Source organism: Diplotaxodon limnothrissa, linkage group LG23 (assembly GCF_057381915.1).
Source record: "Diplotaxodon limnothrissa isolate DT_005_m linkage group LG23, D_limnothrissa_male_GT1.1, whole genome shotgun sequence".
NCBI lineage: Eukaryota > Metazoa > Chordata > Actinopteri > Cichliformes > Cichlidae > Diplotaxodon > Diplotaxodon limnothrissa.
Window position 1 is genome coordinate 49,766,021 of NC_140617.1, and position 23,361 is coordinate 49,789,381.

The window sequence follows — 23,361 nt, forward strand, 5'->3', positions numbered from 1 at the left end:
AGAACAGAAGATGCAACGACACACATTTTTCAAGCAGATAAGACATACGAGTGTGTGTATTAGAACTCAGAAAGAAATGCTGTGTCCTTGTGAGTTTAGTCAGTGAGAGATGTGCAGCTCTGATCATTAGAGCTCCCAATACAGAATGTGAAAACAAAGGTTTTCATACTTGATTAATTTTGCATAACCATACCTGAGAAAGAACTAACAGTTTACAAAGTTGCTGCTATTCTCGGTCTGTTTTTACATTTACCCTTCGTATGAAGTTGTATAATTGACTGAATATTGACCTTTTTAACATGTAGTCCAGGCTAAGAGGGAGTAGCACAATGCTACAAAATCAAGGTAGAATGAGGTACATCAGCTGGAGAGAGCAAACTGGTCCTGCTCTATAGGCTTCTTTATCCACGCGCCCAGTCCAGCATTGTGGAAGGCCCTGAAGAGTGTCTGCTTTGCAGAATGATATTCCTTTGCTGCCTGTTTGGCCTCATGGTAGCTTCTGGGTCTCACCGTTCTGATTCGCAGCATGGAGGAGAGCTATGGTATAATGGAGACAAGCCTTTACTTAGACAACAGCAACAATGTGCAACAACCAGGAATGACTTTTTAAAAATACATCTTTTTGACATTTGCCTTTATTGGACAGTGCAGGAAGAGAAAAGAGCTCGCGCGCAGGCTTTCTGGCCAGACCTCCTGCTCACACACTTTCATTATTAATCCGGTCGTTAAGTCTGACGTCATTAGCCGTAACTGGGCCCAAACTCCGCTGCAGGTCACACAATCACTGGGACATCACAGAGAGTTAAAAGCTGTCTAAACTCTTTCATCTGTAATAAAATGATCAGCGTTGCTGCTTTACCAGGTGTAACAATGAAGTTTAACATCCAGGTATCCATGAAAACAGGATTTATTACATTCAGAGTTAGAAGTTAGCAGGAAGTTAGCTCGCTAGCTTCCACCTAAACATGATATAGCATGTTCTGACTGAGAGATTTCTGAAACATTAAAACGTACAGCTCTGTTATCACTTCCAAGATAAATGAAGACAGGAAACTAAACAGCAGTGACGTTTGTAGGGTTACTGAAGTTGGGCTAGCTGGTATATAATGATGTGCTACGTGACCACTAGCGCGACAAAGCTATGTTAGCATAGCATAAACAGTAAAGCTGGAGGACTTGATAAAAGTTAACGTGAGGGTTCCTGATGGTTAGAGACAAATGCAATCACATGGCAGGATGCTGTAAACGGACCAAACTTCAGCCAGGAGAACAACTGAGATAATCCATCCACAATACGAGGTTAGTCATTAATATACTGTAGCTACATCGTAATTGTTTAAAAACTGAGCTTTAAAATGATTAGCGATAATAAAAACCGAGAGGCCGACAGTGATCACTGACTGTTTTTAGGGGCTCGTTGAGATTAAATAGAACAAGATAAAAAGCATTAAAACATGTTAAAAACACAACAGCCGTATTAAATGCAGACTACTTTGGGCCCGGAAGCAGGATTCATCACGTCATCACTTAAAGACTGGATAGATACAGTATGCAATCTCACACTACAGTACATGCATTGAAAAATCAGCACTGTGTTACCTTGCAGTGTAGATTCATCCATCGGCTGTAGAGGGCATGTTTGCAAAGCCTGGAGGGTCGACCCAGATCATCTTTCCCAGTGGTGGCATTGATCAGCTCTAAACCCTTGTCCCCCACCGTCCAGTTCACACTGAAGTTTGGAGCTTTTCCTGGCTGACGGGCCTCTGTGTTACTTATTCCTGCATATTGGGCACATTAAACCATTTTAAAAAACATGAATGAGATAGCTGTTTGGCTGTACAAAAGGTCAGAGTTTCAGAGTCGGCTCATTGAAAACACCAATCCAGCCCACCGGACAGTTTTAGAAAAGGTGAGGAAATGTGTGTGTGGTGGAGGTGTGGTCCCTGGCGTAGCTGCAGCGGAGGGGTGGAGTGGTGAGCTCAGGGGGGTGGTACCGGGAGGCAGGGGAGCCACAGGTGGTGGCGATTGTATCATGAGTGTCTTCCTTCTGTGTGTCTATATAGTGACGGCAGAGTCGAGCGGGAGGTTGGCTGGACTGGAACGAGCTGTCACGGTGCATAGGTGTGTGTGTCGCATACTTCACAAGTGGTGCTAAAACCCAGTGTGGGATGTCTGACCCCCATGATGCGTCGCCCACTCAGCCTGTGCAGTTGTTGGCACAGATGCTGGCGGAGTTGGCGACGATGTGCCGGGACCAGGCCGTGGCCCAGCGGGAACATCTGATGAAGCTCCAGGAACATTCAGACCACCAGACCAAGGTCCTGGAGCAACTGGTCAAAAGGTGCTGCGTCGCCGAAGTCGCCGCCTCTGTTAGTGGTGATGCCCAGGATGGGGGACGGTGACGATCCCCAGGTTTTTTTGGAGGCGTTCCGTGCTACAGCGGAACGTGCCAGTGGCTGCGAGCGGAGTGGGCCCACGGCCTGCCGCCAGCCTCGTGGAGCAGCTTCGACGACGTGTGCCGGGCCATGTTGGACCGGATGGGCCTCACCCCGGAAGACCATCGCCGGCGGTTCTGTGCCTGCAAGCTGACTGGCGAGGATCGGCCGTTCGAAGTGGGGTGCTCGACCTAATTAAAGAAAGCTGGGAGGATGGTCCGAGCCCCGCAAAAAGACGAGATTCAGTACGTGTTGGACCTGAGAGGGAAACTCCACACTTTGGGGAGGTTATCACGGAAGAATTTGCTCCAGGCTCAGCAGCGTCAGCAGCGCCTGTATAACAGAGGGGCTAGACTCAGGCAATTTTCACTGGGAGACAAAGTGCTTGTATCCTTTCTGTCATCGTTGTATTTTTACTCAGTTGTATATAGTATTTGTATTTGTATTCTATTTTTATCTTATTGTATATTTATTTTATTGTATTCTACTGTATATAGTATTTTATTCTATTCTGTACAGTTGTGTACTGTATTTATTCTTATTGTATTCTAATTTTTGCCTCATAACTTTTGCACTGTCCACTTCCTGCTGTGATAAAACAAATTTCCCACGTGTGGGACTAATAAAGGTTATCTTATCTTATCTTATCTTATCTTATTACTCCCTTCTTCTAGCTCAAAGTTACTCGCCAAATGGCAAGGTCCCTTTAAGGTCACACGGCGAGTGGGGGACGTTGACTATGAGGTCGCACGAATGGACAGGGGAGGGGCCACGCAGATTTATCACCTCAACCTCCTGAAAGCATGGAGGGAGGCCGAGTCTGCTTCTCTAGTGAGCCTGGTTAAGGAGAGAGATGAGTTGGGGCCAGAGGTGCCAAATTCTATCATTCCCGCCTCCCTCCATTGTGATGACCATCTCACACAGGCCCAGAGAGCGCTGCAACAGCGCTTTGTCGACATGTTCTCCCCCCTGCCCGGCTGAACGTCTCTCATTGAGCATCATTTTGAAACACAGCCTGGCGTGATGGTGCGTTCATGGCCCTACAGGCTCCCTGAACACAAAAGGCAAATCGTTCAGAGGGAATTGGCCGAAACGCTGAAGATGGGAGTAATAGAAGAGTCGCACAGCGCCTGGTGTAGCCCCATCGTTCTCATGGTGAAGAAGGATGAGACCCATCCTTCTTCACCATGAGAATGATGGGGCTACACCAGCATCAAACTGTGACACCTCCTTCAGAACCATATAGACCATATGGTTCTGAAGGAGGTGTCACAGTTTGATGCTTATCCCATGCCCTGGATCGACGAGCTCCTGGACCGGTTAGGCACGGCCCGTTTTTTCATGACACTGGATTTAACCAAGGGCTACTGGCAGATTCCCTTGTCTGCAGAGTCCAAGGAGAAAACCGCCTTCTCCACTCCGTACGGTTTGTGCCAGTTCATCATGCTTCCATTCGGCTTGTTGGAGCCCTGGCCATCTTTCAGCGCCTCATTGACCGGGTGCTGCGTCCGCACGCTGCGTATGCTGCCACCTACTTGGATGACGTGATCATCCATAGGGACACCTGGGCGGAGCATGTGCAGCGGGTGGCTGCAGTCCTGGAGTCCCTGAGGCAGGCGGGGCTCACGACCAACCCGAAGAAGTGTGCGGTTGGACGGAGGGAGGTTCAGTATTTCGGGTACCACTTGGGGGGCGGGCAGGTTCGTCCACAAGTAGAGACCGGCCCGTGCTCTACATTAGCCGGACGCTGTCCGAGTGGGAGAGGCGGTACATTACTGTGGAGAAAGAGTGCTTGGCTATCCGGTGGGCGGTTGACTCCCTTCGCTTTATTTCCTGGGGCGCTCATTCACCCTTTGCTCGGACCACACCCCGCTGCAGTGGCTCCACCACATGAAGGATGCCAACGCCCGGATCACCCGGTGGTATCTGGCTTTACAGCCCTTTAAGTTCAAGGTGGTCCATAGGCCAGGGGCGCAGATGGCTGTGGCCGATTTCCTCGGGGGGGGGTAGGTTCGGCTGGATGGCTCCCCGGCCTCAGTTGTGCGGTGGGGGTGTGTGGGGGAGGTGTGTGTGTCGCATACTTCACAGTGTGGATTTTAACTTTTAACTGTATTTTTGTACATTTTACTAATTATTCTAATAATAAAGACCCCCACGGCCATGAATGCCATCCACACTACTGGCCCACTTCACATCAGAGTGGGCTGTACATGGCCCATGATGTAAAATGGGTTTGATATCAATGCTGTGTATTGTACACAGGTTCAAAACATGTGAACACATTTTGCCAGCCATTTTCATTACCTCATGGATTATTTTACTAATTAATTGGCAACCTTTCAAATGTTAAAAATTAAAACAAAAATTATATCTCTTGGTTTGGGAATTTTCCATAAAATCTGTGAGCAGGACCTGGTTTCAGATTCTCAGAACAATCAGGTCCGAATGAACAGATCAGAGAAATCAGTGAACTGTGGAAAACTACAGTGCCTCTCACCACTGAGCAGTGGCCTGTTCAGGCTAAAGGACTGTGGCAGCTCTTCAATCTCAGTAATCCGCTGGTACATGGCTCTGGAGAGGTGGTCGGCATGGTACAGGCTGCCCAGGATGATGCTGGAGAAATAGATGGGCTCAGTAAAGTAGCTCAACAAAGAGCCTTGAAATCCGACAACGTTCCACCTGAAGGAACAGAGTAAAATCTTCAGAGAAATTGACAGAAACAAAGAAATAAAGCAGATTAGTATTTCCTGAAAATATAAATCTGATACAGGCACAGAGGGGTCTGCTGCTGTTAGTGTCCTCCTAGATTCAGCCTCTGTACACATCAACAGGATTCCCATTGATCTCTTCCAAAACACTTCAAACTAAAGTGATTCTGCAGAGCTGGTTTTAATATTTAGAACAAATGGATAGTACAAGGCTATAAATATGAAGATGGAGTGTTAAACTTGTGCATTTAGACGACAGCATAGACAATGGCTAGTAGAAATGAGTTCACACCAAAATCTATTTTGCCTATTCGACGACCTGTACAATCAAAATTCTTCTTCGCCACCGCCTTCTTCTTTGCCTTCTCCTCTGCCGCCTTCTTCTTCTCCTCTGCCGCCTTCTTCTTCTCCTCTGCCGCCTTCTTCTTCTCCTCTGCCGCCTTCTTCTTCTCCTCTGCCGCTTCTCCTCCGCCGCCTTCTTCTTCTCCTCCACCGCCTTCTTCTTCTCCTCCTCCGCCGCCTTCTTCTCCTCCTCCTCCGCCGCCTTCTTCTTCTCCTCCTCCGCCGCCTTCTTCTTCTCCTCCTCCGCCGCCTTCTTCTCCTCCTCCGCCGCCTTCTTCTCCGCCGCCGCCTTCTCCTCCTCCGCCGCCTTCTTCTCCGCCGCCGCCTTCTTCTCCGCCGCCGCCTTCTTCTTCTCCTCCTTCTCCTTCTTGCCATTAGCTCACTCTGAATTAGGAGGAAACCAAATGTGTCCAATGATGATGATGACAGCTGAGCCCATTTCATTTAAGTTTGCCTGGCTAATGTTATCTCACGATGTGGAAGCATAAGATGCTTGTTCATAGTATTCCCAAAGTACTATTATTTATTTAATAAAACATTAAATAAAACCAAGGCTCATGGATGTACTTGGTTATTACATATTGTATCGGCCCAGCCTCTCAGCAGTGCCTTGTATAATTTTCTTTCCAGCCACAAAGGCCACCTTAGAAAGTTAGTAATTAGGGCACATATCATATTGAAGAAGGTAAAAAGGGTTAGTATGTTTATAAATGCTATGTTGAAAATCCCTTGCTCAGCTAAAAATGAACTTCAGAAATTTTTGACAAAACTCTCAAATTTATATGAGGGGGTGGGGAGGGTATAATTTTAATGTTATCTGTATATCTGTGAAGGTTCTCGGTCATGCAGGTCATGGTAGTCTAAGGAGCTTGGAAAGAAAAGCGTCTGGACTTCTTTCAGTTGCTTGAAGACGTTTCACCTCTCATCCGAGAAGCTTCTTCAGTTCTAGAACGAAGCATCTATGTCCACTGTGAACAATCATCTTTGAACAGAGGGCGGGGCTTACGACACCAACTATCTGTCATCTATAATCCAGTTTTGAGATCCTTCCCAGATGCTTTAACTCCCACTCACACCCTGGGCCATCTGACCTCAGGAAATCACATGATAGGGTGGGGCCAGGTTTCACAGTAGGTCCACCCGAAACCTTAGCTGATTGTGACCCACGTCGATTTTCACACCTTGCCTCATGTGATTAGGTAGTCGATCATAAGGGGGTCCATGACCTTCTTGGGGGGACACTCCCATAGGGCTTAAAATCTGGTACTCTCCACCAATTTTTCTTAGAATTTAAGAACTTCTCAGATGAAATGTCTTCAAGAAAACTTAAGTCCAGACGCTTTTGTTTCCAAGCTCCTTAGATTGTTATCTGTACTTTCATACTTTACAAAGATTATATAAAGGGCCCAGGTATAAGAGCTTTTATGCCCTTATACCTGGCCATAAAAGCCCCCAGGAAAGGACAACATGTGATGTTGCTAATCACCATGTGAGCATGTAACAAACAAAACAGACACCTTGCAATCTTGTCGCTGCAAGACATGGTAAGCAGCCTTTCTCCGTGAAGAACACCGTCCCATGTCTTGATGGTGTTACTGGAGTGCACAGGTATGGTTCCCTCACCAGACTCAATTTTAGTGCGCAGCTGCCCACGGGCCTTTCTGTTGGGATGTCCATCTCCCTGATCTGACACAGGTAAAAAATCACTGACGACATAACAGTAACCTACATATTTTCAGGCAAACAAATATTGTTTCATCACTATGAATCTCTATTTGTAACGATCATAATAATCCACTTACCGTCCACTCCGCCTTCATGAGGTGAAAAGATGCGAGCATCTCCACAGGGGGAGGTGCTGATATACAGGTGGAATTGGACATTTTCCTTTACTCTGAAGCCTTGACTGTTATCGCACCGCATAAAAATGGATTTCTGATGTTCTTCTTCACTGTTACTAAAACAGAAATGCAGACAAAAGACTGGTAGGCTAGCAGTGCTTTCTGAAATGTTCAGAACGGCTGGTTGACAGTAATTGCTCATTTGTTAAAACACTAGAGGGGTGTGAAAAAGTGTTTGCCTCCTTCCTGATTTAATATTTTTTCCATTTCTATTACACTTAAATGTTTCAGATGATCAAACAAATATAAACATTAGAAAGAGATAACACTAGTAAACAAGGTCAAAACAAAGTTTTGACCTGAAACCGGTTGAGATGCTGTGGCATGACCTTAAACAGGTGGTTAATAGTCGAAAACCCTCGAATGTGGCTGAAATACAACAATTATGGAAAGTGGGCCAAAATTCCTCTGCAGTGCTGTAAAAGAGTTATTGCTAGTTATTGCAAATGCTTGACTGCAGTTGTTGCTGCTAAGGGTGGCCCAAAGAGCTATTTGGTTTCGGGGCCATCGCCAATCACTTTTTCCACACATGGCCATGTAGGTTTGGATTTTTTCCTCCTTAATAATAGACACGTTTACTTGTGTTATCTTTGTCTAATATTTATATTTTTGTTTAATGATCTGAAACATTTAGGTATGACAAACATACAGAAAATAGGAAATCAGCAAGGACCCAAACACTTTTTCACACCACTGTAGAAACAGTCAACAGACCAACTGTATTTAGTTCTTTTGATTCAGTAAGTAAGGGTAAAGACTGCTTTGGTAGACTCAGTTCTATGTACAGTGTTTGTAGGGAGCACTTTGAAAGTAGGTGGGAGGCTTTTACCTGAGGAAGTACTCCAGCTGGGAGTACAGGAACCTAATGAGAGACCGACGAGCTACAATCTCTGCATGGCAGTCATTGAGGGCCAAACCTCGGTTACTCATGTATTCACGACCGATGCACTTTGTCCCTGTGGATACGCAGATGACCTGAGCCTCCTTCACATCTGCACCTGGATGGGTAAAACATTGCACTGGTTCATAAGGTCCCTAACATCTTGTCACTTCAGCCGAATCAATTTGACCGCTTCAACTTCAGCATATTTTATTATCCAGAAAATTTAAAATGAATAGTGTCTGGAACAGTTTTTCTTCAAGGAAAGATGTCCTGCTGAGAAACCACTCTCAGAGTAACCAGGCTACCACGTGCCTGCTTATGTGGCTTCAACTGAAAATCTCCCTGTTTCTTTTATCTTTCCACATATCTTATCTTCCAATCTGCATAATAAGGATACCTGTCCAAACATGGCCCTGTCTCTCTCCTCTTACCCCAGCCAATTGCTGCATATGGCTGCCCGTACCTGAGCCTTGTTCCACCAGAGGTTACTTCCTGTTAAAAGCTGTTTTACCTTCCTACTGTCACCAAATGCTTGTTTATAGGAGACCAGTAAGCTCCAGTATGAAGAGTTGGACAGCATCAGGCCCTGACATGATTCATGCCGGCTGAAGGAGCTGCCTGGACTCCACAAGCGTCTGGCAGCACAAACCAGCTGATCTGGAACCACATAACTACTGACCATTTTCTCCTGACCCATTGTCCGCAACAGAATGCCAATTTTCCTTCCTGAAAGATTCAGCCTATTCATGAGCCCATCAGTACAAAATGAAGCTGAACTCCCAGGATCTAGAAAAGCAAAGGTTATCAGTGACTGATTACCTTTCTTGGACTTCACTCTAACTGGTATCATGGACAGAGCACTATTTTGCTCACCAGCCCCAGTAACACCACTGCTTTGCACAGCACACGAAGGACCTTCATCTGGTGGTTCTCTCCCTCCTATAGTTTGCATTGAAACGCTTTCCCTCTGCTTGGAGTGGATATGTAAGAGTGTGGGGTGTTTCTGATTACAGACTTTACACATGAGACGTTTCCTGCAGTCCTTGCTTCTGTGCCCAATGCGCAGACAACCAAAACACACCATTCTCTTTCAAAAAAGATAATCTTTCACAGTGCAACTTTCTTTCAAATGAAGGACACAAATCCAACATATGCCCTGCTCCACAAAACAAGCAAGCCTTGGTCACAACTGAACCACTCAAACGCCTCAACACTGGCTCAATCTTCCCTTCCACCTTGGCCACCGTAGTAGCAAAACTACTCCTCTTAGCCGTAGGGTAAAACTGAGACTTACCATTCCTCGCCTCTTTTCTGATGTCTGTTGGAGGATCCTTTATGTCTCCAAACAATGGGTCACTTGCGATCTTCACTTGCCTTTCGACAAACTCAACAACATCGCTAAAAACCACTTTACGTTGAAACCTCTCCTGCAGATTGCACACAACATTCCTCCATTTATCCCTGAGCTTATAAGGCAACTTTTTTATAACTGCTTGCATATTAGCAGAGACATCCAACTCATGCAAGGACTCAACGTCTCCCATTGCATTGCAACATTGCCTTAATAAAAACCCATATTCCTGCAAAGCCTTCACGTCATCAGATTGTATAGGAGGCCATTTACTGACCCTTTCAATGTAGGCAGCAGCAATTCTCAGCGAATTGCCAAAGTTCTCCTGGAGCAAAGATTTAGCTTTAGCATATCCATACTCAGCAGTGCACCAATACAGTGAGTCCATTTAAACCAACGCACTTAATCAAAAAAGGAGCAACTCATATGGCTCCTATACCCCCAAAGGAGGTGGAGAATGAACGAGCTAAGATCCTGTGGGACAGATAGAGCTTTCTTGCTGCCACTCGTCCTGTCAAACCGGCAGCTTGCAGTTTTCTCTTCACAGCTGAAATTGAGACTTTCTCACTACGACCACTATTGAGCTGCTTGAAGCTGCTGTCCTGTGAGCCGCCATCACACAGCTCTTAACTTTCAGAAACTTTTCCTCTGAGTCAGTCGTGTCTTTGGGTCTGCAGACCCCCTGCTGTCACAGTTTCTGAGCCTTTGATGCTGAAGGAAACTGGACTCACTGACACCTTGACTTTCTTTGCAGATCTACATTTATAAGTGTTATGATGGTCTGTCTCTCTTCCATTGGTTTTTCTCACCATGTTTGTAGCAACACACTACTTTCTGCAGTACAATACTGTTCAGCTGATGCTCACGAGGGTACATCAGTGTGTCCCAGCACTGCTTTTATGCAGACAGAGGGGGAAGTAATCCAGAAAAGTTGGAACAGCTGTGGGAATTAGTAGCAGCAGCTTTCAAGGCTTGATCAACCTGCATTGCTGCAGAACAAGTTACACTGAACTGGACTTCCAATGATGGACTAAATTCGTCACTCACCTTTGTTTGGTGCGTGTTTATATATCACTAATGTATTTAATCATTAACAATCCTTTAGTTTACCATATTTCCAGTCTCTCTCTCTCTGCTGTCTTCTCTTTACTCTCACCTCAAACATGATGGATGACTGTCCCTCCATGAACATGGTTCTACCAGATGTTTCTTCCTCTTAAAAGATAGATTTTCCTTCCCACTCATGCTTGCTCACATGAGCCATCTTTTGTTGTGAAGTAGTGCTTTCACTGAACTGAAACTTATCAACTTGGTAGATTAGTGTTTTCTATTTATAACCTTTACTCAATTTTGATGTAACATCGTCCATAATCTCTTCACTAGTACATTTCTGATCATGACATGACCTCGAACAATTAGCCGGCCCAAGTTATGATAAATCGGATTTGCACTGGTTCTTGAAGAGCACTGCAATGCACAATGAGCAGCATGATTTAAACTTGGAACTTTTAATTACTTTAGTTGAAACACCTCCACACAATAATCAAGCTGTGACTAACCTAATGTATTCAAAATATTTGGTGTCATTTATTTTGGAACTTTTCCCACCGCTGACAGAGCTCTACCCATTTTACTCACAAGATTATCAAGTTGTGTAGCCCATGTGCATAAGCTGTAAAGCAGATATAGACCATCAAACATTATACCAGTCTATTGTTGTTGGACCTTGTTATGAAGCATGATCATGCACCATGTTTGGTTTCACTCGTGTCTTCTCACTGTTGAGACTGTCAGAGACTGCTGATTAATTTTTAAACATTTAATTCTATATAGTCCCACACGGGGGAATTTCTAGTCCTCTGCATTTAACCCATTCACTTAGTGGGCAGCTACCAATCCAGCACCTGGGGAGCTGTGTGTAGAGATGGAACCTCAGGGTAACCGCTCAGTGGATTCAAACCCCCGACCCCCTTCTGATCATGGGCCGACCACTCTACCTACTGAGCTATCCCTGCCCCAGCTGGTTTAAAGAAGTTCCTGAGTTCAAATTGGTTGATTTGATTAACAGCAGTTGCTTGACCTCCAACCAACGGCCACTTTGCCCTTGAACTAATGGTTCAGCTGATACTGTGATTTAGATGCATTAAGATCAATGCCAGGCCACCAGATGTTGACATGCTAGGAGTAAGGGTTACCTTAGCTAATGTAAATGTATTATTTTCATACCTCCTCTCAATGCCTCCCCCTATTGTACCTGTGTCCCTTTGTGTGCCTGCTGTCATGTATAGAAAATATGCTCACATGTGCAGTTACAGTGCAGCCCAGAAGAAACAGAATATTAAGTATCCCAATAGTCTGGTCTTTGTAAGAAGTGTAAAAGTTTATCAGTAATTGAATTTGCCTAATTTACATATTTGATTCTAAGCTGTAGTTATAGTAAGATTGATCTTTCTGAATTAAGCCAGCTTTACATGTAGTACTAGTAAGGCTTTCATTCAAACTAATACTTCACTATTTGACTTGTGAATAAACAGATTATAAAGAGAGATGCATCCATCCCACCTTGGATCCATCCCACAACTTTATTAAACCCCCCAAAATATGACTATCCAGAGTTGGGACCAGGAAGCAGAGTCGCAGTCTTACACGCCTCTCTGCAGCTTCTCTCCTCCTGCTACCCCCCAAACCCATCTCCACAGAGACTGTGTCAGCTCCCAAACAGACAAAAAACAAACTAAAAACCAGCAACAAACAACTTAAACATTGAATTCAAAATCCTGCTCCTCACATACAAGGTCTTAAATAATCAGGCCCATCTTATCTTAATGACCTTGTAGTACCATATCACCCTATTAGAGCACTTCGCTCTCGCTCTGCAGGCCTACTTGTTGTTCCTAGAGTATTTAAAAGTAGAATGGGAGGCAGAGCCTTCAGTTTTCAGGCCCCTCTTCTGTGGAACCAGCTTCCAGTTTGGATTCAGGAGACAGACACTATCTCTACTTTCAAGATTAGGCTTCAAACTTCCCTTTTTGCTAAAGCATATAGTTAGGGCTGGACCAGGTGACCCTGAATCCTCCCTTAGTTATGCTGCAATAGGTGTAGGCTGCTGGGGATTCCCATGATGCACTGGGAGTTTCTTCTTCAGTCACTATGTGTTAATAGACCTCTCTGCATTTTCCTTCCCACTGTCACCAAAGTGCTTGCTCACAGGGGGTCATATGATTGTTGGGTTTTTCTCTGTATGTATTGTAGGGTCTACCTTACAGTATAAAGCACCTTGAGGCGACTGTTGTTGTGATTTGGTGCTGTATAAATAAAAGTCATTTGAATTGAGTTGAACAAGTACGCGTACCTCACTATAGATCTCCTGCAGATTTGGTTGGGGGTTGGTGGCATGAGCCTTATGTACACATTTAAACTCTCGGAGCAGCTGGGATCAGACTAGCAACCTTCTAATTAGGAGATGACCTGGGCTACAAGAATACCTGCTGTCATGACAACACCTGCCAAGACTTTCCGTTGAGCATGTGGAGCCCTGAAGTTATCCGTCAGTTTGCTGAACTTATCAATAACTAGATGAGAGACTGCATCTGCCAGGACCTGAGGAGTGACACATAAGTGCAACAGTGAAATTATGTGAAATAAGACATAACAAATATCCAACCAACAATTTTAGAGAAGCAACTGTTATTCAATTGTATTTAACAAACATTAGCAAAAGAAAATGTTAGTGAAGGAGGATAAGAAGTTACTTAAAGCAGCTTAAATCCATATTTCAGTATATCATTCCTTATTTCATTAAGGAATGCTGCATAACTGTGAAAGCCAAGCAGGGATGTGAGTAGCTTCAAAAAACACCCAAATCCTTTAATTCAACAAATGACTTGGAAAGGCTGGTATAACAAATTGCAGTGTTTGAATAGCACACAGAGGGTTAACATAGCAGCTTTGTTGTAATATAGGAATTGGAAGCATGTTTATATAGCTTCTCAGCATCATGAAAGTTATCTCCTAAAGCTATCATCTTCAATCAGCCTTAGACAGCGTGGTCATGAGCAATGAGGATCTGTCCATGATCAATACAGCCCTGCCTCATTCAACTCAGGCTGTAGTCCAAAAGAAATCCTCACTCCTGATTTCTTTTTCTTATATTTGTCACTTACATGGTTCAGGTAATCACTTTAAATCCCCCTCATCAGAACAGGAATGGATTTGTTGCACAATCACATCCGTATTCTCCAAAAGTTGATTCTGTTCATCTGGATGTTTTCAGTGGGAGAAACGTTTCGTCATCATCAGGTGACGTCTTCAGTCTCAGCTGACTGCAGGTTCCAATCTTATAAACAGGACATTTGCATAATGACTGAAACCAGCCCACTGAAGGAACAATGGGCTGGGAGGTCAGTTCCTTAATCTTAATTATGCAAATTCTCATGACCATTGATCAACAACCACTGATCAATAACCATGAGTCCCATTCACAGAGAGGTGGGGAATGGCTGCAATCACAGCATTGTAAGATGGTGACAGATGTACCCTTAGGCCCCTCCTCGATTCAGAGATGGTCTTTCTCTTTTCACGTAAATGGACTCCTTGACTCCGCCCTCAAACCAGCGTTCCTCCCTGTCCAGGATGTTACATCCTCATCATTGAAAGAGTGTCCACTGGCCTGTAGGTGTAGATAGACTGCAGAGTCCTGGCCTGACGAGGTGGCTCTGCTGTGTTGTAGCCAGAGGTTGTTTGGTTTCCCTGATACATAAATCCTGGCAATCCTCCTATGGCGTTATCTTTGTGCCACTATTTTGAGCGCACGTAAAAAAAAGTTTGCAGGTGCAAGTGTTGCATTTTGAGGAGAAATTTATTTTGAGCGAAGAAAAGCTGAATTTGAGTGAACAAAATTCATTGCTGCGTGCAAAACATGTATTTCAATGTTTACTATTATCCACACACACAACAGCAGCCCCTCTCGCTCAGTTTTTGCATTTGCGCTCGATCACAATGTGTTGCTCACGCTCTCAACATTTCTGCCCGTGCCTTCAACTCTTTCTCTACACCGTTATATTTGTGCCACAAAACCAGCCAATCACAGACTTGGATGCAAAAAAACCTGATTGGCTGTTCTGGTCTCCAATCAGCTCGAAATGACAAAATGCAATATCACAGAATGCATTTCATGCAAAACTCAAACGAGGCAGTGGCGGAGGAACACAGAGGGGCGGAGTTTGAAATGTTACTCTTTCTGGGTCACAAAATAAACTTTTAAGATATTTTCATGCGAGAATGTTTCTGTGTAAACTTCAAATATCTGCTCGATTCATCAAGACATCACATATTTGCAAAAGTGCTCTAACGTTTTCGGAGATGCCCGTTACCCACCAGCTGACCGGGTGGTCACTCGGGTTAAACATAATATAAAAGGCTGAACTGACAAAAAAATCACCGACTACACCACCAGGTATTACAGGAAAAACCATAAAGCCTTTGAACTAAAACAAACACTGTTGTGACAGTGATGTACACTGTCTTGTTGGTATGATTTGTATCACCTTCATGTTTCCCTCTCACCACGTATCCAAACCGATATCATGAGCAGCAGCTTTTACAGCAATTTTTTTTTATGTGCACTCAGAATAGTGGCACAAAAATAACGCCATATCCTCCTGGCACTTAACAGCGTACACTATGTTACTCTGCAAATGTACTGTTTATAAGGCTGGGGAAACCTGCAGTCAGCTGAGACTGAAGAAGTCACCTGGATGAGTGACGAAACATTTCTCCTGGATGACTGAGCATGCATCAAGACACATCCGTGTTCCACTTTTCCATCGTTTCTGGTTAAAGAAAGGGGCTCTTACAGAGTTCAAGAACTCTCAAAATAGAGCATCGCTGAAGTTCATCAGAAACCCCGGCCAGCAAATTAGATAAAGGATTTAAACATGAGCTAAGATCAAATGCAGAGTTACTCTTCTATGTAGCTACGGTCAGCTAAGCACCTCGAAGAAACTGTTGTTGTGATTTGGTGCTATTTAAATAAAATTGAATTGAACAGTCTTTGCTGGTCCCAATGCACAGACATGCATAATTCTGGCCCTGTGTATTAAAAGAAATCCAAAATAAATACAAACTTGTTTTTTAAAGTTATTAAAGATGCTGTATAATCATCTCACCCTCACCAATGATGATCTGAAACATGTGTGACAAATATGCTGTCATCAGGAAGAGGCCACACATACGTCAGTCTGTCAGTGAGTCAGACGGAGGGACAGACTGATTTCTTCCATGCTCACCTGTGGCTGGTGAAGCTGCAGTCCCTCTCTGGGTATTGGCTGTCGTGATGGTGTCTGGTCCAGCTGTATCTTAAAGAGAGCAGACAGAGCAGCTTGGGCAGCCCGAGTCTTGGCCAGCTTCTTATTGCGCCCAGAACCCTGGAAATTCTCAGAGTCTACCGTCACCGACATGACAAAGTTCTTGGCATGACTCTCCCCGCTTTCTGACACAAAGTCATACTTGAGGCCTGGCCGCACCTCATTGAGAAACATGACAGGATTCTTGCCGGCTGTTAGGGAGATGAAGGCGGAGGGTGCTGGAGGTATGGGAGACTGTGCCAGGTTTGGGACAGGAGAGGATGGCAATGGGTACTCTATTCCCAGTGAACTGAAGAAACTGGTATTGGAACCAAGGTAAAAAGTGTCTTCTGTAGGGTTGAATGTCTCCGATGCACTAAAGAGCATATCTGGAATGGCATGGTCCGAGGTGAAGTCCATGTGAGCAGACAGGGTCCGGCCCATGGCAGCATGTGCTTCCGATGCATTAGGAAACTGGACGAAGGAGCACAGTGCCTTTTCTGCTGCACTCAGCTTAGCCTTCTTCTTGGTAGGACCCAGACCTTCAAAAACCTGCCCATTGACCTCCACGGTCATCTCAAAGACTGGTGCATGGACCGGCCCAGTCTGAGAGAGGAGCTTATACTGCAACCCTGGCTTGATCTCGTTCAGCTGCATAAGAGCATTTTTGGGCGGTATGGGCCGAGGGACTTTCTTACGCTTCCTGGGCCTGTACCTGGAATTGGTATGTCCATTATTGCCTTCTTCTAAGGGACGTTTCCGCCCATGCCTCGCATTCCCACTGGGGAGTTGAACAGCCTCAGCTGCAATTCCCTCTTTGGAGACGTGGTTGTCCCGGTTCTGATTTTCCTTAACGCTGCATGAACCTGCAGTGCCCAGAAAGAGTAACTCACTATGCCTTTGTTGAAGGATCTTGTAAATGGAAAATTTAGAGATTGCTTTATCTTGTGGATGTAGATCGTTAACATTTAATACTTTCCTTAACATGGAAAGCTTAATATGTATCTCATTATACATTACTCACTATGTATCTTTCCTGAAGTCTTTCTCGAAATGATTTTATATTTTGGGAATACAGTAAAAGGAGCTTGGAAAGAAAGTGACTTTAAGTTTTGTGAAGACATTTCACCGCTCATCCAAGAGGCCTCGTCATTTCTAAAACCCAATGGTGGAGAGTCATTGGTGTTTAAACCCTCGTGGGGGTTGTCCCTACACTGCTTCGACCTGGATGACTGAAAACCTACATAAACAGTCTGGGGGCACACATCACAAGGCCCGGTCAACAAAGCCAAACTTGGTGCCAATTTTCATTTATAACATCCTCACGCAACAGCTTAATAGGTTACTCTGTCCAGTGTTACGTACAGAAAACATTCCTATAAAATGCAGGATTCACCTTATATATATGTAGCAAAGGTTTTAAGGAAATGTGGTTACCAGAGATTAGAGTCAGCAGCATCTGAACAAATGTGGAGTAAACCCATAATCTCCCCTTCTGTTTTCAGACTATTATGCTTAAAATGTTATCTTATTTAACAGAAATTGTATTCTAATTACTTTGTAAATTCTGGATATTTGGCCAAAAATATCCTGGAAGCGACGCTGGAGGAACACTGGGCTTACACAGGACAGGGACAGGATTACTGCTGTCTAACACGAATAATAAAGTGTGTACTGTACTACTTCTGGAACGTAACTCTTAGGGGTCTTTAGAGGGAACTTCTTTAAGAGCAAGGGAACAAGCATAATCTGCCATCAAATCAGACTGAAGTCTCATAGTAGATCAATCCTAAAAAAAAGCTAAAGATGATACATGTTCAAGGACCATCCTATGTGAATATGTGGGATATTTAAATAATAATTGTGTTTCCTCATAAAATACCTGGACATATATTATGTATTATTCATTTATTTTTAAATTTCAAATGAAGACTTTATCTTTAGCAGGATTTGAAACAAAGACATTAGTGACTCACTCATGCTTTCTACTTTGTGTCCTCCAATGATGAGCAGCCCTTCACCTGCAGGAAACATGCAAAGTTGAGTCAGATATGTTACAGGTGTTGACCATTTCTAATAAAAAATGTAAATATTGGATTTGGTGGAAGAGACTCTGTTTTTTGTTTTTTTTCCAGCACTGTTATATTCATATCGTCTAGAGTCGGGGTTGTCAGCAGAACTTCAGACCAAACTCAAGCAGCAGTGCAGAGGTGGGCGGAGTCAGAGAAGAGGGGTTGTATCAACTCCTCCTCATCAAGGAGATCATCTTTTGTGGTTTTGGCCCAACAAACACAGTCCTTGTACTGTTTACTTTCTGAATACCATAGACTAAATTTAATATACCCACATGGGGTAAAAGATTCTAAATCGCTGTGCCAGCTGAACTCTGAACTCATGTGAAGATTAAGAGCCCTCCAGTTCTGCAGACAGTGAAAATATTAGCAGCTGTTGCACAATGAATGAATGAATCTCTGAAACTATGGGCTTGAACACGAAGAGTGTCACACTGAGCCAAATCGGTTGACCATACATACTGTATATGGGGAGCCAGAAGCACCACATCCATGTACCATAGATGCCAAAATTGTTATTGCACCTTGTCATTAACTTGACTTTATCCACAAGACCTCACAGAATGGATACAAATACCTATGGTTTCATGAAGCTGCTGATCAGCACCATAGTAACATTCTGCATTCTAGTTAATATCATAAAGGTGATGAACAGTTTGAACATTATCCTGAGAATGTTTAGTGGATGTGATGCCCCAGTGTTTAATCAAGCCAAACTTGACCTGCCTCGTGGGATCTGTGGGAGCTCCAGCACTGGTGTGTAAAAATACAGTGTAGTTAGTAATTCAAATCATTTAAGCCACTCCAGAATCTGCTTGTATTTCATGTCATGTGTGATGTCAAAGAACATCCAAAGAATTTTAAAGCTATGGGATAGAAATAAAATAGCCAAAGTAATTCCGAGGTATGTGCTTGATCTTCTGCAATAAACACATTTTCTCTCAATCTTCAGTCTTCAGCTCAAGTTCCTTGCTGCCATTTTTCTTTATGTTGGGAGCTTTTATCTGTAAAGCCACTCCACTGAATGAGTCCCCAGAGCATTGCTGAATTTCACCAGCACAGAGGCCGTTCGATTGACTGTCTCTTACTGTATTGGAAAATGTCTGTCTTTGAGCCGGGTCTGTCACAACCCAGCTCAAAGGAAGTGACAAGCAAGTGGGAGACCACACACAGGCTTTTAAAGGCTGTACGATATATTTAATGAAAATAAGGTGAAGAAACTGAAACACAATTGAAATGATATAACAGCCATAACTGAAGCCTCAAATAAACACGATGGATGGAGACAGCCGCCCATGGTTCAGTCAAGATGTCTTTATATACTGGGACTGGCCTTCTCAGGTGTGCTGCATCTATAATTGGGTCAGCTCCACCTACCTGCAAGAAACAGGTAACAGAAAAAGCAAAACAAAAGGCCAGCCCACTGGCTGTCACACTCCCCCCATAGAATAGAGTTTCACCCTGAGGCGACAAACACAATCATGTACATTATGAATTTGCAGCTAGAAGAACGTGTAGAGATTAATGTCCAACATATGTACACCCACGCAACACCTTTCTGCATGCTCAAAGTCCTTCCATCTTCAGCACATTTCCAACCTCAGCAACCTTGGTACCTAGGAGCAATTTAAGAGGAAGGAAAACGATACTGGAGAGGACATACTTCAAAGCATATGAGGAGTGAAGCTGCTGGTTACAAAGGGGCACGGGACAAAGCATCTGCCAAGACATTATCTTTGCCCTTAATGTGCTGGATGTCCAAAGTGTAAGGCTGCAAAAAGAGAGCCAATGCATGAGCCTCTGATTTGGGTTCTGCAATGAGTTCAAGAAAGTGAGAGGGTTATGGTCAGAAGATACCTCAATTGGCCGAGCAGAATCCAAATATACTCTGAAATGCTGCAAGGCCAAAACTAATGCCAAAGCTTCCTTTTCAATGACCGAATAATTCAGCTGATGGGAGTTGAACTTCTTGGAATGCCAGGTTGATAGTCAGATTTCCCCAAACTAGTCGTTCAAACAGAGTGCGAATACGATCCAGATGATCCTCCCAGGTGCTACTATATACCACCACGTCATCTAGGTAAACAGCACAGCCTTTCAGCCCATTAACAACCATATTTATGAGTCGCTGAAATGTAGCTGGAGCATTGCGTAAACCAAAACCCATGACTGTATATGAATAAAGACCGGATGGCGTGATGAAAGCAGATATTTCCTGAGCTCTGGGAGTCAGTGGCACCTGCCACAAACTTGCTCACATATTCTGCTGCACCAACTTGGTCAATACAGTCGTCAATATGAGGCAAAGGATAGGAATCGGGTTTGGTCACTGCATTTACTTTACGAAAGTCTGTGCAACAACGTGGTGATTTATCAGCTTTTTCAACCAACAAACATGGGGAAGCTCAGCTTGATGACGACGGCACTGCAGTGTTGTTTTCCAACATGTACTGAACTTCCTGCTCAATTATTTTCCTCTTTTCCTCAGAGACTCTGTAGAACCTCTGCCGGATTGGTTTTGCATCACCCACATCAATATCATGCTCTATCGAAGTTGTTTTAGAAGGTGTGGATACCTTTTAATAAAGGTATGAACGAATGCTGAGAACTCCAATCTTCAGTTTTTGTGTGTACAGGTGGACATCACATTTTTAATTATAGTTATAATTATAGCTTGTCCTGTAAAGAGGCTCTTTAGCATGGTCATCAGCAGCTGGGAACATCAGCTCAAGCCTCCCTCAGAGCGTTTCCACTGCATCATCTGTAAACTTGTTATTGAAATAATCGCTGACTAATCGAGTAACTGAAGAAAAATTAGGCAGATGATTGGATTAGAAGTACTCAAAGGAGTAAGAAGCTTTACAAGTGATCAGTAGAGCACTTATTAGTGTTTAATAGTGTGCCATTAATAATACAAAAATGTTACTGCTAGTTTGATTAAAAGCCTTACAGTAGCATTGACTGCAATCTACAGTCTAGTGACATCTAGTGGTGAGATTTTGCACACTGTATGTCTGTATGTCTGATCGTGAACATAATGATTGTGCCCACTAACTTCACTATTACAAACCTGTGAGACACTTTTAATAGATCATAGATCATTTAAAGTCTACATGTGTCAAATATGTGATTAAACTTTCTTACTACTGAGTGCTTTAAGAGATGAGACCTCATTATTAGAAATAACTGAACAAGCAACAATGAAAATGAGGGCAAACCTCAGAGATTCAGCTTTTTTGAACATTGTTTATAGGTTCAGACCAGTAGTAATGTGCGACAGAGACCATGTAAACTAATGTACATGCGAAATGGGTCGTTCTTTCAAAGCTGATGTAAATCTAACAGCCTGCAGCTCATATCTCAGACAGCCCTTCAACAATCGATAAGACCAGGTGTGCAACACACTCTTTCAACTGTTTCATGGAGGTCAAGTCAGCACTGTGGAACTTCATGTTCACTCGTTAAAGTGGACATTAGCTGTAACTATGTAACATCATGCTGTGTTAGTTTGCTATATAACTAAACGCTCTGAGCTACCACCGCCTCCATAAACAGTGAGTAAATCTGTTCAGTATGTAGAAGCTCTCCTTGTCCAGAAAACTTTCATCACTTAAAACTCATCATGTACCAGTCAGAACTTTGGACACTAGGGCTGCCACAAACGATTATTTTGATAGTCGACTAGTCACCGATTATTTTTGCAATTAGTCGACTAATCAGATCATCATCCATTAGACGTAAAACTACAGCTTATTGCACCAGCAGCATCTGCTCTTATATAACTATCATTAGCTTACAGCTTTAAGTGTTTAAGGTCTGTGCTAACTAAAAATAAAGACAAGATGATAGTTCATTAAATTTTAATGAAATTTGCAGATTGTTTCGGTGTTATTTAATAAACTCCTTGCTATCTAAAATATAACAGGACACTGGAGTATATCCTCGAGCATCTCACACTTCTGATAATCAGCTGTCTGCTTGACGTTTATTCAGCTGTGTAAAAACTATAACTTTAATCTCAGCCAAACCGATTTACTCAGGAACAAATAAAACACTGAAAAAAGCCAAACAATAACATTTTAAGTTATCTAAGTGACTCATATATATTTAACCTGAGTAGCGAAAGACGGCGGTGGGTTTGAAAACAATTTGCCGGGAGTCCGGTGTTCTCACGGCTCTAGTGAGCCTAGCCCCCGGCTAGCTATCGAGCTGGTGGGTAACAGATGTCTCCGAAAACGTCGGAGCGCTTTTGAAAATATGCGGTGTCCTGATAAACTGAGCAGATATTTGAGGTTTACACAGCTACATTCTCGCCTGAAAATATGTTAAACTTTTATTTTGTGACCCAGAAAGAATAATAAGAGTAACATTAAAACTTAACTAGCTGCCGCCATTATTGGAAACTGCGCTGGGCTGCGCTATGAATTCTGGTACACAGCTGCTTCTTCTTCTTCTTCTTCGGGGTTTAACGGTAGCTGGCATCCTTGTACATGCAGTGCTGCCATCTTCTGTTTCAGTCCGTTATTACACTCTTAAATCCTGCTACTTATTCCTGCATCTTTTGTGATCTTACAAAGCTTCAAACGACTCGTCGACGATTTTGATAGTCGACTAATCGTGACTAGTCAACAAATCGTGGCAGCCCTATTGGACACGCCTTCTCATTTAATGGTTTTTCTTTATTGTCATGACTATGATATCATGCATTCTTATCAACAGTAATTTCACTATATGAAAAACATTGTCCTTTAATGAAGATCACTAGAAAGCATCACAGATCAAATAAGCCATGGATCACAAAGGGGATAGAAGATGCATGTAAAAAGAAAAATAATCTATATAAGAGATTCATAAAACAGAGGACAAAGGATGCTGAAATAAAGTACAAGTTATATAAAAATAGATTAGTAAATATTATAAGAACAACTAAGAAAGAATATTACCACAAATTATTGGAGCAAAGTAGTAACACACAAGAAACATGGAGGATATTAAACAGTCTAATCAAAAAGGGCTCAAAAAATAAGAATTATCCAGATTATTTTAAAAAAGATAAAGATATTGTGCTTGATAAAACTAAAGACATTGCAAATGAATTTAATGATTTCTTTGTAAATATTGGCTTTAATTTAGCAAAAGAAATTCCAGAGTCAAGAAATAATAACGACCTAAATAAACATATTACTCAGAATGTGTCCTCCATGTTTATTGGTGCTGCAACTCATAGAGAAATAATTAACATTGTGAAGACATTTAAAAATAAAAAGTCCACTGACTGTTTTGGTACTGACATGATATTAGTTAAAAGTATTATAGAATATATAG

The 23,361-nt window shown here is 43.1% G+C and overlaps 1 protein-coding gene across 2 annotated transcripts; it reads right to left on the reverse strand.

The window, feature by feature from the left end:
• Positions 1-360: 360 nt before the first annotated feature.
• On the reverse strand, positions 361-20,680 carry LOC146609021 (double-stranded RNA-specific editase 1-like). 2 transcript variants are annotated; one of them, XM_085347648.1, is made up of 9 exons: positions 20,671-20,680; positions 15,908-16,830; positions 13,106-13,220; positions 8,216-8,384; positions 7,288-7,442; positions 7,003-7,171; positions 4,933-5,114; positions 1,600-1,778; positions 361-537 (listed from the first exon to the last, which is right to left on the reverse strand). In XM_085347648.1, exons 1-9 carry the CDS (start codon positions 20,678-20,680, stop codon positions 361-363), a joined length of 2,079 nt encoding a protein of 692 aa, XP_085203774.1. The 2 variants fall into 2 exon arrangements, with proteins under 2 accessions (XP_085203774.1, XP_085203775.1); XM_085347649.1 differs by lacking the exon at positions 20,671-20,680 and adding an exon at positions 17,941-17,971.
• Between the last annotated feature and the right edge of the window lie 2,681 nt (positions 20,681-23,361).

Excerpts from the sequence above, each read along its gene's own strand:
- LOC146609021 (XM_085347648.1), bottom strand. Across the intron at positions 8,385-13,105 it reads AGGTGTTGTCATGACAGCAG|GTGCAGATGTGAAGGAGGCT; the intron begins GTATTCTTGTAG and ends TTACCCATCCAG. Across the intron at positions 5,115-7,002 it reads TGCAGCGACAAGATTGCAAG|GTGGAACGTTGTCGGATTTC; the intron begins GTGTCTGTTTTG and ends CTGTTCCTTCAG.